Raw genomic sequence first — 19,184 nt, forward strand, 5'->3', positions numbered from 1 at the left:
ATATCTAGGTACATCTAGGTATATATAGCTACATAGGTATATCTAGGTACAGGGTTCAAATGATCAGCCCATAAATTATAACATCTTCTTTCAGAGGTCTTCACGTGCAATTTTGGTTAAGTGTTGTTTAGCTCTGAGAACTGTCCTAACAACTACTTAGTAGGATTTAGTCCCTTTTGTTGGTTTACTTTAAGAGACACTCTTTGAAATAAGTTATCTAGTGAAATAAGTGGGAAAGAGGTAGGGGAAGCTGGCATATTTGATTGGTTCCAAGCTTTAGAAACAGACTGGATCCCTTCTTTTTGGGTATCCACATCACCCAGTATCCACACTTGTCATCTTCAGCCTGATCTTGGCCAAAAGACTGTAAACTTTTTCTAGGTTTGAAGGATAAATTTTAGCACTGACATCATAAGGTAGGCTATAAAAATCTATGGATTTGTGTGTGTTGATCAAAAATGACCATAAATGTTATCATCTACTTGTGATTCTAAAGTACACTGAAAAAACAACATTTCTGCCAGAGTTTGAAGAACAGTTACAGTAGGAAAATGTTACCTACTTCTGTTTTATCATGCCTTGGATACACTACCATTTGAGCATAAACTTTAGCATTTTGAATTCAAATCAATGTAGTTACTGACATATAAAGTTAAGCATATCTTTAACGTTTGTGTGATTGGACTTTAACTGATTGTCAGAATGCTTCCTATCAACAGAAATCAACAAGTTTCTTCACTATAGGAAGAGTGACTTCCTACATTCTTCACTTATGGAGAGACTGGAGAGTCTATTTACTAATCTCTGAAAGGCCAGTCATACATTAAAAAACAGAATACTACTTCCAAATTAAATTATTGGACTTTCTGCATAATTATTACAGAAATTAAAAGAAAACTGATCTAATTTCAAAGTTACTATATACAAAGTCAAAATGTAACAAATCATCTTCATACAAATCACACTAAACCATACACTGAATGGTATGGTTTAGTTAACATCCTCCAGATGTTAAATGAAACTTGCCTAGAGCTCATTCTAGTTTTTAACAACAGAATCAATAATTGTATACTAGTTTTGTACCTCTTATAAACAGGGCAACGGGATGTCAAAACATGAGGCATAACAGAATAAAATAACAGAATAAAACTCCTATTTTGAATTTCTTTTTATATATAACACTTAAAAAAAAAATAATTTTCAAACATATCACATAAATCAGATGAGAGAGAGAGAGAATTAGCCTTACCTTTCTCCTTGTTTCCCACCACTTTTAGGATTGACAAAAACTAAAAGTGGATGAGTGCCTGGAACTGGAGTGATCTAAAAGAGGAATAACACAGCCGCTCATTAATGCTGTGTTTCATTCTTTTTTTATAAAAAAAAAAAAAATAATTAAAAAAAAATCTATAGTAGACAGAAAATGAAAGACTTAATGCAAACTCTATGTTATGCTGTATAATCTATTTGGAAGAATACAATTTGCAATAAACCTAACTTTCTTAATTTGCCATATATTACAAGTGATATATATATGTGTATATAAATGTACATATATATATATATATACACCTATTTAGTACTATCTGTCTGTTTTACAGCTATAATGCCATTTTAACCTGTAACTCCATTGAAACCAATACTGATATTAGGTTATATCCATCAATAGAGAAGAAAACTTCAAATGCAAGAAATACATTTTTGAAGCCATGAAGAAATTGTATTTTGCAGTGAGAAGAAGAAATAACGCTACACTCTAAAGGTGAAATACTGCAAAATGAAATCTTAAACTCAATACTTTTTTATCATTATTATTTTATCAAATGACAGAAACTGTGATAATTGACGTGATATGAATTCACGCATTTAAAAAAATATATATCAAACAATAATAATCAGTTCCTTTAAAAAGCTTAGAAAGCTGAAAACTTAAAAAAGGAAAGATGACAACAAAATGTGAAGGAAGGACAGAGGTTTACAAACTAACATTTTCCTTAAAAGTAACCATAATAATTTCAGATTGCTGTAAGACAGGGTGTTCACTGACATTACTCCAGACTTTGAAGAATGTAAGAAACTTACAGCACATTAAGATCTCTCTCTAGCATTTGTTTTTAGAAAACACAGATTATGCATACAAAGGAAAATAATACTAGAATGTTTAAAAGCATACTAAAATGCACACTAAAAGTTTGAAGTCAACATCTCTAAAGTCACACACTAACAGCTTCAGAGATGATAAAGCTTAGACTGTCTCTGTTTCAAAATGATATATTGAAAGTTCTTGCACTGAATCCATATTCATAATTCCTGAAACAACAGAATATTTTCAACTCAAGATTTCACAAAACATAATTTAAGGCAGCAGCAAAAATACATGTCAGCTGAGTCCTATAGACATCCTATAAGCATAGGCACCTGAAATAAATTTTGTTCTAGTAGCACTAGACATTCAGCATTACCATGTGGACTCCATCCATAACTTCATAAATAACGGATCCTATACAGATCATATATGAATCAAATAATAAGGAAAAATTCCAACAAACTCTGGAATTAAACCTAACATAAAACCAACCCAGCACCACATTCTGTCACAGTATACTGTTACAGTACATTTGTGTATGTTGAAACATATATCAAGTTGCAGGATATAGTGAAATTTGTCATATATTTAATTTTTATCTACTGTTTTAATCAATTTTAGTTATTTAGCCAATTCCCCTGATGTTTGTTCCTGTGAACTAAGTGTAAACCAATGGTGCTCATTGTGACAGAGATGGAGTACCTACTGAAATCCCTTAGGACGCAGGTTAATTAATGAGACTCATCCTAAGGTTATACATGATCTATTACTTCCTCTAATTAGAAATAATAATCCTGATCATTATGCTGGTTAGTTAGAAAGAAGTAAGATGAATGGGTTTAACTATGATTAATTGTCTTTAAGTTGTGCAGATCTCCATTGCCACTAAGTTAATCTGCTCATTGCTGCCTGATAGAAGGAAGGTTTGGTCATGATACTTTTCTCAATGAAAACTAAACAATGAACTTATTTCAATTCTGTATCTTTTATTTCAAAACTTTACCGTCTTATAACAAGTAGGTTTAGGACCATCTTATATCTATCTATCTATCTAATCTAATAGTTTGTATTCAATTCCAAAATAATGTCTCTTTCCATTAATTTTTTACAGCTCTTCTAAACTATTTTTCTAAATAATGTAGAATTTTCTATACGATACACAACACAACTAAAGATTTAGATTAAACTGGAACATTTTCAGGCCTTAATATACCATGACTTAAAGACAATCTTTATGAAGTTATGAGACAACTGACTTAAAGTTTTTGGGACCTGCTGGGGAAAAAAAAAAAAAAAAAAGTTGCAGACAAATTAGACAAATTATATCAAACTATATATAGCTTTAATATATTTAAAATAGATGTCCTACAGGGCTAGTGCAAGGATTTGTTAGGTATCTTGAAAAAGGTTCCAAATTATTTTTCTTAGAAATTATTGAAGATCATGTTAAAATCTGAACATGCTTGCAAAATCAAATTGATTACCACAGGATTATAGCAGTATGCTTTGCCCAGCTACGGAAGAACTAAGAGTAGCATACTTTTACCAGCTACAGAAATTTTTGCTCCAGACAATCTTTAGACAAAATACTAACAGTAATTGCCAATTGTATTTATGGAGTCTTACATCATTGTGGAAGATGTTCCAAAATTATACAATCTGTGGGTGAAGAAAACTTCAACAGTTTCACTGATCTCATCCTTTCACTGCGGTATCCTCTGGGATCCAATCAGCCTTTACAATGACCAGGCTTATCATTATTGATACCAATCAAAAATTTAATACTTGGTGATAAGACGGATTCTTATTACTCCTTATAAATTTTATTTAACAAAGACTACAGTAAAATCAGCAAATTAAAGACACCTTTGCAGAATTATTTCTGAAGTTACCACTATGACAGTATTATATTGTGCACTACTTTATAGACTACAAAACAATACCAAGAACTCCAGAAAACACCTCAAATCCATTCAATTATCATTACCTTCTTAGTCCTCACTATATCTTTATCTCCTTCACAAAGAATAATACATAAAAATAATGATGAATCCTAAGCTTTGTATTTATCATGGAGAAAGAAGATGAAATATAAATTTTCGCTCACAGAAACAAAATTAAAGTCAAATTAAAGTCAACCTTGTGCCTGAAAGCAGTTTTTAATAACTTAATGTTGTGTGTGAAAGAGTCAGTGGTGGTAGGAAAATAGGCACTGTATCCCATGAGTGTGAAACAGAGACCTGGATATCCCTGAAAACATTCTGTGACCATAAACTATCAAATGCAGGGGGTAAAAACAAAATTCACGATGATACATGGTGCTGCTACCAAAATGAGATTCCAAAGATCAGCTAGAACAGTTCCATTCACAGAAAGTGCAAAGATATCAACCAAGAGTTAAAAATTCTGTGTGCTTCCTCTATACCATTTTATATGAACAACTATTTGCCCTGTGTCTGATTAGACAGACCTAAGTATTCTGTTAATACATATTCTGCCCCTTTTGCTTCATGCTCTATCTGTCCTAAATAACGTGAACAGTAATGTAGCCTGTGCGGATGGCACGTATGGGAAGAGAGCCTAGAGAGCCATGGATAACAACCATAATATCATAGTAGGCCACCAATGTGACTGCATAAGTTTTAGTGTTTAGTTGTTGTTTCTGTTTGTTTTGTTTTGAGTTGTCATATGAAGAATGTTTCACTAACATAAAAAGATGAAACAATAAAATATGTCTTTCTATTTAGATACAATAAACGGACACAATAAGGTATATAATGAAAGGTATAAGGCATTTGATCTATGATAATGAGATCATCTTTTAAATTTTACTGAACCTCAATTGTAGAACATCAGAAGATAGACAGAACAGTCAGATGTGTATAATAAATGATTATTACATTGTTAACAATGGTAATTTAACTCCTGATGAAATCAAGAAGAGGCATCACATACATGAACATTGACTTTACTCAAGACTACTTGTATCTCAAGGGAAAGAAGTCATGCAATTCAGGCAGTGCTTCTGGTAAACCTGTAAGTAACCTCCTGACAGTTACATTAGCTTATCAATCACACATGATTTTTTCTTCCAAATAGAAGACTCTTATTTTTATTCTAGATAAATTCTAGATATATTACTAGAACCAAACTACTGAACCAAACTTGCCTTTCTCAACCTTTTATTTTGATGTGCCAAATACCATACTTAAAAATACCTGAATAAATTGAAATTTCATCTATCCATCTGTTCGTTACAAGGTCCAAATGAGAAGAGTCATCACTAATCAAGCCATAGACCGAAATTTATAATGTGAATTCACACAATGTTTCATGATAAATACTGAAAACATCAAGCTCAGCTTCACCCACAATACAAGTGTTTTAGAGCTATTTTGCCCTCCCCCTTTAACATCCCAGGAATTCCTATCAACCACACGAAAAATAGAGGATTTGCATAGAAACAAGAATTTACCTTATTATTAAATTTTTAATATATAATACTGCAATAGTAGAGGAAAGAATGTATAGGAAGTATTAAAAGATTGTTCATTATAGTTTAGTCTTCATATATATATCTTAAAATTAAAATAACAATAATCACACCTGAAGACCTTGTCCATCTACGGTGACGGAATTTGCTCTTTGCATTTTGTTTCTTTCTCCCAGTTTGTTCATTTGCTGGGGACAACCCTTCTCTTTTTTCACTGTTGCCTGTCTTTCCTTCAGGAAAAATAGAAAAAAAGAAAGAAAATGGAACATTTTAACACATTATATAATTCTATTCAACTGTAACTAAGATTGTTCCTCCCTAGAGGTTTTTTTTTTTTCTGGAGAGCAATGTCAGATTCTGATTTAATGAAAATGAGATCTAAGTCAAGTTACTACACAATGTCTGTCCACTTCACATAACATATGCCTGGACATTCCACAATGACTGGGCAGTAGACGGATGAAAGTGTGCAGTCACAGTACAAATTAATGTGATGTAAAGATAATCTGACATTACCAGGTCCGGGTTGACATTCTGAAAACTGGAAAGCCAATCATATTTAATAGTTTAATAAGCATAGTGATAACAGAACAATAATTTTTCAAAATCTCTTCCCAACTGCTAGCAAAGGTTAGATGTTTTAAGAGTACTTTACCACTTATGGAAAAATACACTCGTTTTAAATGTACCATAGTCATTTGACTGTCCTTAAGAGGTTGAACTTTAAAGCAGCTTTTTATAAAACACATATTTTGTATCAGAAATAAATCAGTGGAAGTTCTAATTCTACATCAAATTCTAAGCAACTGGCGACTTTGATTGCTGATACATAGCAGATGAAAGATGAAAGCTCAGAAGTATGTTGTTATAATCATAATTTCAATTGTTGTAAGATCATTTCAGAAAACTTTGAAAACAAAACAAAGCAAAAAAACAAACAATTGCCCTTGCTCTTTGTATCTCATTTCTCCTATTTATAAACTGCTCCCAGCATGTCCTTTCACCTTGTCCAAAAATGCACCATGCATTAAGACAGCAGATGTTTGTCAAATAGAATCAGCAAACCCAATCCTGATTGTACTCCAGTCACTTTCCTCACATCTCAAGTGCAAGGAGGTTTTAAACTAGTCAGGGGATAGGGCTGCCACACTAAAACGGAACATGAAGGACACTGTTTCACCCCCTGCAATGGTACCCAGTCCATAGCTCATTTACATTTCGCACCAGGCCAAATCCACCTTTGTGGTACCTCTGATAAAACCTAAGGGATTGCATAAGCAATTAATCCATGCCACTCTTTCTGCAGCAGTTTCAGCTGGTTAAGAAACATTGAAACAGATTCCCTGGAAGGAATGGAATAACTCTAGGTTTAATACAGTGCCTTTCTAGGATCACTATAGCACAGATGTAAGCCATCACTGGTTTTATATCATCTTTGATTTCCTTAAATTTAGACAACAACCCTCAATCTAGTCCTGATGCAAATAGTGGTCCAAGTCATCTCTTTCTGCTTTGGGTAGCAAATAAAGTGCTTTGCAGAACTTTGGCAATCTCATTGCATTGCCTATAAAAGGACTGAAAAACCTATGCCACAGGGAACAAACAAACAAACAAACAAACAAACAAAACCTTCCTAAGAGGTTAGTTAACTGAGCACTTGGATATTTTCAATAACATGACCATTTCAAAAGGAAGTCCAAGCATATAGACTACAATATTATTGCTTTAAAAAGAAAACAGTAGAAGCAACTAAAGCAACACATCTCAGCCCTAACCTTCAAAACTACCTAAGAAATCAGCAACTCTGCATTTATTTGGTTGATGATTATTAGAAACTCTAACTAGGATGAGGCATCCATGCAGAAGAATATTTGTGAACTAACTAATTCACAAACATTAATGCACAATGGTATTGGTTAGTGCCAGTAGTCTGAGGACAAACAGTATGAAACTCTAGTGTGAAGGAAGCTTCATAACTCACTACATATGTAAAAGGTAGCTTTGGGGTTTCAAACAACTTTGTGACTAATTACTCTTAAAAGTCAAGACATTTTAGATAAAGTGAGTATACAATGTTAAACATAATTTAATGTTACTTGAAGTTATATGGCCAAAACTCTCTCTTCTGTATTACAAAATATTCAGAAACCAAATCATATGCCAGTAATATAGACACATGGCTAGTACAAAACCATGATTCATAAAAAAAAAAATATAGCTAGAGAGAGGGCTTTAAAAAGTCTAGATAAATGTTAAGCTAAAAACAAAAACAAAAAACGTATTTGTGACAGTTCAAAGAAAAAGATAACAGAAAGAAGCAGACCTAGCACACAGAGGAAGTATACTTAATGAGGTTAAAAAACACCATTCAAAAGAGACCTTATAAAGGGTGGCACCAAAAACTGTCTTTAACTTAGAGGAAAAGCATTTATACCTTGCTGAGAACTGTCTCTCCATAAAGGATGCCAATGAGATCAATACTGCTGTTATCAATCATTAATGAGCAAAATCTAGTAAAAAAATACCTTTTTTTTTTTTTTGTCAGGATGCCTTCCACTATTTATATTACCTGTCCCATAAGCAAAACAATTTCTTGCCATACAGACCAAGACAGTTTCTCCTAAGCAGTGACTATTAAAAATTAGGCCATAAAACTTACAATATATAAAGGAAAAATATAGTCATGATATATAATTCTCTGGAGTGTTATAAAAAAATTAGATATGGATATTTGATGTCATTATCCATGAAGGTCTACTTTCCTAAGAGAGTAAAAATAAAGTATTTCCTATCACCTCTTTTATTTTTTATTTATTTATTTATTTATTTATTTATTTTACATATGATACCACAACATATGACACCATGTAGACTAAGTACTCTCAGGTAGATTTCTAATACTCTAGATTTCCTAGTTACAGATCCCACATGTTTAGATATGTCACCCTAGTGAGGATCTGACTTCTAGCTTATATGAAATAATACAATACTGTACAACTTGACTCTACAAAGTATTTTTATTAATGGAACACAAAAAGATTTACAGTTTCATTAAAAATACTTTTAAATTATCTTGTACTGATACTGTTTTATATATGAAATAGAAACATGGCTTTCTAATCCAACTGCACATAACTGAGTAACTTTCTGAAACTACATTATTAAGATATCCAAGACTGTCAGGAATTAAACAGCGTAATTTTCTTATGAGATGATAACAGTTTAATAAAATCATACCTGGACAATATACTACAAGTTCTAGCAATGTTAAAACAAATTTGACATGCATGGAATAAATGGTTTTAAAAATGCAAAAATTTATTTTTCAAGTAAGAGATGTTTACACAACAATTATGCTGTATTTAATATCTTTTTTTTTTTTTTTTTAATGAAAGCATACAAAATGATTACGTGTTTGTGAATCATTTTGTTAAGAGGACATGCATGAGGTTGATAGAGATAGTGAATACAGCATTTTAAAAGCTATTGTACATTTTGATGGCTCAAAGAATTTAACTTTTCTGTTCTTCTGGTGTATGCCAGAGCACATATCTTTCGAAGTAGTATTTACCACAACACCAATGTTTTCCATCCATTTTTCTACCTCTCATACCCTCTTTTCTTCTCTTGAACTCTCACTTTGAAGTCACTGTCTATTAACTGAGAGGAAGGAGTTTCTAAAATTCAGAACTGCTCCAGAGATCACTGTCAGCTAAGACATCTATCCAATGATCTATCCAATTTTCATCCAAATAAGGATTAAAGAATTAATAAATGATAGGGCCTTTCAACTGACAACACAGAACACCATGATTTTTAGTTCAGCCCCAAAATGCACTTTTTAGCAAGAATAATGTATAGTATTATGTTAGTATTCCTGCCCACATGGATTCCTCCCATTACGCACCTCAGGGAGCAAACCTCCTAAAGTAGGTAGCGTCTGTTGGAAAAAGAGAATATTAGACTGAAATACTGAACAGCTGGGATGGCAAAGGTCATGGTGAGAACTCTTGCAAGGAATGTTACCTTGCAGCAGTTGTACTCAACAACTAATGTACACAGTAGTTTTCTCTCTCCTTCTCCGCCCCCCCCATATTTGCACAACCATAATCCCCCAGTGTTTTGGCTGTTATATAATTCATATTAATGGAATAATGTGTGGGATCATTTTATCAGCAGCTGAAAATATTAGAAAACCTCAGATTTAAGAGTACTCCCTAAGTACCAAGCATCTTATTTTACAGTATGAAAGAATTATATTCTGAAGAACACACCGTGTTCTTTCATATAGTAAAATGAGATGCTTGGTACTTGGAGAGCACTCATAATCTTCTAAGTCTTTCCATCCTCATTCAAAGTAAGGAATCTTATTTAAAAAGCTTTCTTCTGCTATAGTGGACAAACTACACAACATTCATCCTCAAATAGTATTTCAACCCTTTCTTTGTATACAGTTAAAATCTTTACACAAAAGTGAGATTTAGAAATATCATATTCATGAAAAAACAGATGAACAGCAACTAGTGGCCTACTAAGTAGAAATATGTTTGCATTTTAAAAGCTGACATGGAATCCATTGCCTATGCAGCAGAAATTTATTTTTCTCACCTTGCCTTTTATTCAATTTGTATGAATTTGTATTTTCTTAATTGTTTTAAATAAATCTCAGTTGTGTTCAAAACATATTTTAAAGAATTTATACACTAAGAAGAATTGTAAAACCATTACTAAATAATAATGTAGTTACTATTATAGTAGTATTATTATATTAGTATTATATTAGACATATTATTAGTATTATTATAGTAGTTAGTATCATTACAGAATTTGTCAAGTAATTACTGAAAATTCTGGATGACTTCTATATAATTACCTCTTTTATACTATATGCCTACAGATAAGACATATACTCAAAACTCCAAATAGGGAGTGGGGGTGCAAAAATATATTGATCAGAAGAATCTGATCACAGCAGATCAGATGGAATCCATGGAGTCCTGTGCAAAGGTATCCAAAGGTATCCTCAGATATATGCAGGAAGAAAGTCATAAAAGTTTAAGTATTTAACTTGAATACAAAACTGAAGTTGAGTGTTTTTTAAAGAAACTGGAGGAATGTGAGATTGGTCTTTAATTTTAAAGTTTGCTCCATGATTCCTAGGCACTACTTTCTTTAAAGACCTGGGTTTCTCCAAGGGATACAAAAGATCTGCTTTAGTACGCAGCAAAATATTAGATCAAGTACTCTTAGACTGTCATTTTGTAAACCTTTGTTGTATTCAAGAACCTGTTTACAAAAATTCCATTCCATGTAATTTCTGTCCATATTTACACAATACCTGAAGAGAATCAAAGAGTCAGACAACCTGAATACTGGAGAAAAACAACAACAAAAAATAACCAACATAAAACCTTAACAAAACAAAAAAAAACTGGAAAGCAATCATATCTATGATTTAGATGGAACTGTAATTCAGATGCGCTAAAATAGTTACTTTATAGAATTTTCACTGCATTTACATGTCTAACCATGTGTATATACTGATCAGCAGGTTCAATATTAGGACACCATATCATGATGCCTTGAAAGCTCACAGAGGTGTAGTTTTACATCCAAGGGCTGAAGCTGAAAGTAATCCTGTGGACAAGATTAGTGACCTACTCACTACCAAGAATAACTGTCCAGTGCTGTCCAGTGAGCTGCACATGCCCAACTTTTAAAGGAAATATAAAACTTCCATTTTACCTGAGAGCTGACTTGGTAAGAAACAATTGCTATTAAATATGTGTGTATATATATATATATATATATATGTATATATATAAAATGTATATATATGTCAATCAGAAGGAGGTATCTTGTCACTCATAATACTGATAGCAAAAACACGTGAAAAAGGACAATGCTATAATATATAATGCAGATTGTTGTTTGGGAATACTTCTAAAATAATTATCAAGATAAAAAACAAGACTGCTTTGCATATGGAATCATTAGCTGGTGAGTTTATATACACATTATGTTGCTTGCTTAATATATCTTAAATATGTAAAGAATCACACAGCAAAATCACTATCAAGTATTTCTTATTTAGCATATTGGCCTCAGTTTATTTAGTTGGTTGAAGATATCTTGCCTTATATCTTACACCCGTTAAATATTAGCATCATTGTTACCCAACGGTAGGACCAAGACTTATTATTGAACCTGCAACCTAAAATAAACGTGGACTGTAGTAAGCAATTACATACACTGTTGAAGAAAGACAAAAGAGCTGCAAAACTATTTTAAAATATACATACAAGTGCAAGGTCCTGCACCTGGCTCAGGGCAACCGCAAACATGAATACTGGGCATGAATGACTGGATAAAGAGCAGCACTTTGAAGAAGAATCTGGAGATACGGATGGGTGAAAGCCTGAACGTGAGCTAGTAATGTGCACTTGCAGCCCAGAAAGCAAATCAAGGGGTTGTGGGCTGCAACAAAAGAAACACAGCCAGCAGATCGTGGGAGGTGATTCTTCCCCTCTGCTCCATTCTTGTGAGATCCTGCCTGGAGTCCTGCATTTAGCTCAGGACTCCCCAGCACAAGAAAAACCCATCAGAGTTTTTGATAGGGGGTTTAGGGATAGGACAAGGAGTAATGGCTTTAAACTAAAAGAAGGTAGGTTTAAATTAGATGTTAGGAAGAAGTTCTTTATTCAGAGGGTGGTGAGGCACTGGAACAGGTGGCCCAGAGAATCTGTGGATGCCCCATCCCTGGAAGTGTTCAAGGCCAGGTTGGGTGGGGCTTTGAGCAACCTGGTCTAGTGGAAGGTGTCTTGCCCATGGCAGTGGGGTTGGAATTACAGAACCTTTAAGGTCCCTTTCAGCCCAGACCATTAGGATTCTATATGTTTCTCAGTGTGTGGAAATCTGGCTAGTGAATATTAGGTAATGGCACAACAATTAAAACAGATTTAAAAAAAATGGTTTTTTTTGTTTTGTTTTGTTTTCCTTTTTCAGTTACATATGATATTGCAGATTCAGTTCTCTGCAAATGTAAAACAGACTTCAAATATAATGGTGTGCTTATATACACTAAGAGCTTTTTCATTTCTTTGAAGTCAGAAGGAAATTAGTAATTGCCCTGGAGGAAAATGTATCTTCCTAACTAATTATCTGTTTGGCAAACACAGTTCAATGTTAAAATAATAAGATGCTGATAAACTGAAATGGCAGCCATTCAATCATTTTAAGTTATATCTAGTTGCCGGCCCACAACTCATCACTATTGTCTGTCCCTAAGGTTATTCTTCACTCTCTCTCCTATTAGACTTCCATACACCCTTGCCTACACAGAATCACAGAATAGTTTGGGTTGAAAGAACCTTAAAGATCATTATGTTCCAACCCCCCTGCCGCAGGCAGGGACACCTCCCAGTAAACCAGGTTGCTTAGAGCCCCATCCAGCCTGGCCTTGAACACCTCCAGGGATAGGGCATCTACAGCTTCTCTGGACAGCCTGTTCCAGTGCCTCACCACTACTTTATAGTGAAAAATTTCTTCCTTATATCTAATCTAAACTTACCCTCTTTTAGTTTAAAACTGTTACCTCTTGTCTTATCATTACAATCCCTGACAAATAATCCCTTCCCAGCTTTTCTGTAGGCCTCCTTTAGGTATTGGAAAGCTGTTATAAGGTCTTCACAGAGCCTTCTCTACTCTCTTCTCTACTTCTCTACTCTACTTGAGGGTGAACAACCTCGAGTCCCTCAGCCTGTCTTCACAGGAGAGGTGCTCTAGCCTGCTGATCATCTTTGTGGCTCTCTCTGAACTCTCTACAACAGGTCCATGTCCTTCTTGTGGTGGGGAGCCTAGAGCTGAATGCAGTACTGTAAGTGGGGTCTCATAAGAGTACAGCAGAGAAGGATTCACCTCCCTTGGTTTGCTGACCATGCTTCCTTTGATGCAGCCCAGGACAGGGTTGGCTTTCTGGGCTGCAAGCATACACTGTCAGCTCATGTGGAGTTTCTCCATCAACCACAAACCCCAGGTCCTTCTCCTCAGGGCTGCTCTCAATCCATTCTCTGCCCAGCCTGTATTTGTGCTTGAGATTGCCCCGTCCCAATTTCAGGACCTTGCACTCGAATTTGTAGAACTTCATGAACTTCATATATATTGAAATAACTGTTTTTGTGGTATGTAACAGCCTTATGCTGTTTCTGAACTCAGCTTCAAAGAATCTGGTTGCTCATAAACATGCTACACTGACTTTTTGCACTCCATGTTAAGCTTGGATTCAACTAAGTTAAAACTGATCTCTACTATAACAAAAACAGAAGAATCATTTTTGCAATTGAAAACCTGTAAGAATCATAGAATGGCTCATGTTGGAAGGGACCTTAAAGATCATCTAACTTCAACGCCCGTGACATAGACAGGGATGCCACCCACTAGATCAGGTTGTCCAAGGCCCCATCCAGCCTGGCCTTTAACACCTCTAGGGATAGGGCATCCACAGCTTCTGGGGTTAAGAGGTTTAAGAAGGCTCATTTTTCAACCAACGACTGCTAATTCCCTTTTGCTCTCTCTGCATCTCTGCTTTCCTATGTAACATTTAACTATCTCACAGGAAAATAATAATACTAAAATGTATTACCAAACATGGAAAAATTGTCTATTTAATTACATTGTAATTATAGTGCATGCACAAGCTATTTAGTCTCTCTGAATACTGCTAGGGAAAGAAATTCTTGTACAAAATTTTCAGTTTTAAATCTGTATTAGTTTTTGCCAGCATCTCAACATGTTTGCTATATTTATACAAAATCATGTAAGTTTGAAGCTACTGATTGAAATGTATATTGTTTAGTTGCACGAGGAATATTCCTTAGCTAAAACTAGTCATCTGTTGTGTATGTTGTTTTCTGTATCTAAATAGAAGTAGTTATAACCAAAAGATTTTTTGAACTTTTATATTCTTATACAATGAAATGCTAAAGCCCAACCCAAATCAAATAAACCAAAACGTACAACTAATTATGTTTTAAAATAAGAGGTCAAGTGAATTCTACTTATTTTAAATTGGATGTGTATAAATAAATTTACTCTATGATACGCAAAGTTATTTTATATATAAAATTTATGCTTATATGATTTTGTCCTAAAACATTTTGAGCATTTTCACTAGACAAAAGAAAAAACAAATTAATTTATAAGAGAAAAGTAACAAAGTGAGTTCTTCCAAACTTTTTATCATGATGACCAATATCTCCCAGAGAGCTGAAAAATGAAGTTGAAAATCAAACACAAAGAATTGCATCCAGTTTCAAATTTAATTTTGTTCACTTCTTGCCTTTTATATTCCATCAGACCCATGTCACCCGCCCCCCCTTTGAAATAAACTGGTTACTATGGAGACAGTGATAACTGCCATATAGTAATGCTCACTCTGTATTCAGGGTACCTAATGTTTTACAATTTATCCCATGATTTCCTTCCCACCCCCCAAATTAACAGTTTTAATTATAGTTTACAAAACCTATGTTAGATATTTAGTAAAAAAGACTTAATTCTAGAACTCACATTAATGTTAGGAGAATCAAAATAATCATATATTATGAAATATATAAACATCTATTAAATAGTAGGATTTTATTGGTGGATTTGTCATTATATCTATTTTGCTTGGAAGTAGAAAAATCTAATTACTTTTCTACAAACATAAATAAGAATTAGGACATCTTATGTGTTCATCAATAAATGGAGTAAAGTAAAGGATGGCAGAAAATGAATAAGATAAAAGGTATGGTAGCATTTTTTCCTTTCAGCTTTAAAAAGGGGGTGGGGGTGGGTAGGGATGAGCTGTATCATAAGGAGAGACCAACATTTTTCCCTCACTACTCACTCATCTCATTCCAATACCCAGTTTTTAACATGGTTATGATCTAATTCTGTACTCTTGGTAGGCTAGGATTCAATTGAGTTAAAGATTTTTAAACTCAGTGCCAGTCAACCTTATCATGAACTTTCATTATGTGCATGTAATTAATTGGGTCCAATGAACAATATCAGCACTGAGTTATAGACTTTTTCCCCCCACCATATAATTAGAATATAATTACCCACAGGATATCAGAATGATGCAAAACCTTTCCTCTAAATGTGCCCTCATTAGGAAACAAGTCTCAATGTACATTTATTCAATCAGTATGAATTAATTAAAATGTTACTGAAATAAAAGAGAGTAGCTTTAAAGTGTATCTGACATCTATTAAAAGACTATCACTTGAGATCCCTACACACAGTTTATAACAAAACTCATTTAACTAAAGCAAAAAAACTTCGCTGTACATTCCTTATATATAGTAAACAAAAAAGTAAAAATGGACTAGTTTTAAAGTTCACAGACTACATTCCACTAAAACATCTAAAAGTATTGCAGTGAAATATGAGAAATCTTTATATGATATTGACTCTAGATAGATGTGTGATTCTTTCACAATATACATAGTATCTACTTCAGGAGTAGATACTTCCCCATGATTTCTTGACTGTGTTTATGGGGAAAAGAAACTCTCTGTGATATTAAGATCAAGAAAGACAATTTTTCTATTTATTTTTCACAGTTGCAGCAGTGGTTTTGGATATCACTGGGTATTAGGAAGTGGAAAAAATGGAGGATATTGTCCTGGACAACAAATTGCAGTTGAGAGGCCAGTTTCGTAAGTCTGGTATAATATATGTTGATGTTTTAGCTGCAATTTATGAAAAAAATAAAATAAAAAAATTCCTTTCATGACAGCAGAAAGAATCTAAACCAGACGTCACAAGAACTGAAAAAATGACACATACTGGATGAGAAAGAGGTAAAGATAGGTACTTCTTCTTAGTTCCATAAAGAGATGGGAAGTGATTTTGCCCATATTCTAGAAAGAAAACCAATGAGAAGACATCTTTGTCAGAGATGAACTTTGACAGTTTTCCAGAAGAAGTCTGGACTTCCAAAGTTACAGATGAAAGGGAGACCAAAGATACAAGATTTTTTCCACGTGCCATATTGTTTTTCCCACAATGCCTTTAACTTCTATGGTAGTATATGTGTTTTGCCTGGGGTTGAGTTGATGCATTCATAGTAGCTTGTATGGTGCTGCATTTTGCATTTGTTATAATAACAGTGTTGGAACACCAATATATTAGTTGTTGCTAAACAGTGCCTACACAGGATCAAGGCCTTTTCTGTTTCTCCCACTGTCATGCCAGTGAGTTAGACAGGCAGCACACAAAGCTGGAAGGGAACACAGCCAGGACAGCTGACCCCAGCTGGTCAAAGGGATATTTTCTGTATGATTTTTAAATTAAGGCTTGTCTTCCTAAGCAACACTTACATGTGATGAGCCCTGACTTCCTGGAAATGGCTGAACTGCTTGCTGATGAGAAGTAGTGAATTCCTTGTTTTTCTGTACTTGCACATGTAGCTTTTGCTTTACCTATTAAACTGTCTTTATCTCAACCCACAAGTTTTCTCACTTGTTCCTTTCTGACTCTTTCCCCATCCTGCCAGGGGGAGTGACTGAGTGGCTGTGTGGAGCTTAGCTGACTGCCAGGGTTAAAACACAGCAGCAGGAAAGAGATTTTCTTCTCTGATACCTTAAAGTCCTCAAGGGTAAATCTGCTGTGAAAGGCACTGTAACATTGTGCCAAAATGGTAATCTGCTTTTTCTTGCCTTCTGCATAGAAGTAACATTGCAAGGTATATTCAAGGTGTATTATTTTTGATCATTGAAACCAACTTCATGTCCTAAATGAAAAACTTCCACAGTCAGGCTTATGATGTGCTGTGTCTTAACGCATTTCTATTAACAGACACTCTTATTATTATATGTTTAGTCAATTTCAGTGTCCATACAGTCACTGTTTTGATTGCCATTACTGAAAGTGCTGGTTTCATATTCACGGTGGCCCTACATTTTTCAAAAGGGATCCCCTTAGCAGAAAATGGGAGAAACTAATTAAAAAAATACTGAGATAAACAACATGTATATTGTACGTAATCGTTTTTAAGGGGAATTAGGTCATTGATGTGTTATTTGTAACACAGGATTTTAATGCATTTTTGAAAAAAAGCTACTAGGTGAATAAATATACTGCAAAATTATAAAGTTCCCTTTAAATCACAGCAAAACATATTCTCCATTCTTAACCATATACTAACATAGTGCTGAAATACATGTTTTATGTTACATTATTAGTATGCAATACTGAAACATGATTCTGATACAGGAAAACATACTTATTTCTGCTTATGCCTTCAAAATTTGCAGAGAAGACTAACCTATTCAAGGATGATTTTGACTCTAGAGAGGTTTTATATATCCTCTAAACAACTTAAGTAAACTCAACTTGTGAAATAAAAATCTTAATTCTTCTATACGTCTTCCTCTTCTGAAGAGGAAATGGAATTACACAAATATAATTGAAGATGAAATTTCATGCAGAGGGTTTATTCAGTTTAGAAGAATGGCAAATACGTAACAATAAATAAAAACTCCCAAATAGCAAAAACAGAATTTCTACATTTAAAGTATGACTTAAAATCCTGAAAATTAAATAATATAATGCAAAATGTAATCATCTGGCAAAATTATTGTAACATTTTTGCAATTATTATTCAGAACATGACCAGATAATATCAAAGAGCCATTACAGATAAACCTTGTAACTACTCTTATTACTCTGCACAAACATGCGAATGTTAAATAAATACCGTTAGTATATATATATATACACTATATATATAGTGTATAAATATATACTATAATAGTATATAATACTATTATATAATGTTAAATAAATAAATACTATAGCCAGCTTTCCACTGTTTTACTTTCACTGACAGCAATGGAATACTATCAGTTTACTCATGTTGAAGATCAAAGTCTAGCATTCATCCCTTAGCAGATTGACAAATGAACAGCTGAAAATATTAATCAGAAAAGAAGTAATTTACAGCAAACATAAATATTCTTATCAGAAACAGGTTCAAGATTAGAAGGTAATTTTTCTTGCTATTTCACAGTGCTGTAAATCATTCTTTAAGTCCTGAAACTTCTTACTTCTATTCTAATGTATATTTAAGTTAAGAGGACCACACATATGATGATGCTATGATTTCATTAGTATATAGCAACTGTTTTAATCTCTGATAACATAAATTAATTCCAAAGATATCTTTCTCACAATAAGATGCTCAGCTCTTTTCAGTACCACCTAGAATGCATTTTTATTTTCATTGAATTGAGTTATTGTTTTTGCGGACAGAGAAATTTACTGTCCACTACTGCAGAATAAAATATACCATAACGTTGATGCATAGCTTACTGCAAGACCAGCGTCATCATTCTAGGTAACCTCCGGCTTAGATCAGAGACCTCAGCATTGCAGATATACAATATGCATCCCAAGCAAAAACTGTCCATAAGAATAACTTCATTATTCTGGGAAGCTGGATCTATAAAAGATGTAAAATGTAGAAGTGTTCTGCCTATACAGTTTCTGGTAAGTACAGTCTAAGTAAGTAATAAAACCTGAGTCAGCTTCAGTTATACTACGCCCTACAGAAAG

At 33.7% G+C, this 19,184-nt stretch overlaps 1 protein-coding gene across 22 annotated transcripts in view; it reads right to left on the minus strand.

The window, feature by feature from the left end:
- Window positions 1-19,184, minus strand: part of DGKB (diacylglycerol kinase beta) — a 375,368-nt gene that overhangs the window by 224,798 nt on the left and 131,386 nt on the right. For 19 of the 22 annotated variants that reach the window (XM_068674063.1, XM_068674061.1, XM_068674059.1 and 16 more), the window contains 3 exons: window positions 9,487-9,519; window positions 5,693-5,809; window positions 1,250-1,323 (listed from right to left, as the gene is read on the minus strand). In XM_068674063.1, the coding sequence (XP_068530164.1) occupies window positions 1,250-1,323; window positions 5,693-5,809; window positions 9,487-9,519 (224 nt within the window). The remainder of the gene's footprint in view (window positions 1-1,249; window positions 1,324-5,692; window positions 5,810-9,486; window positions 9,520-19,184) is intronic. The other 3 variants (XM_068674070.1, XM_068674071.1, XM_068674066.1) reach the window with 1 other exon arrangement.

The sequence above is a fragment of the Anas acuta genome, chromosome 2 (genome assembly GCF_963932015.1).
Source record: "Anas acuta chromosome 2, bAnaAcu1.1, whole genome shotgun sequence".
Lineage (NCBI taxonomy): Eukaryota > Metazoa > Chordata > Aves > Anseriformes > Anatidae > Anas > Anas acuta.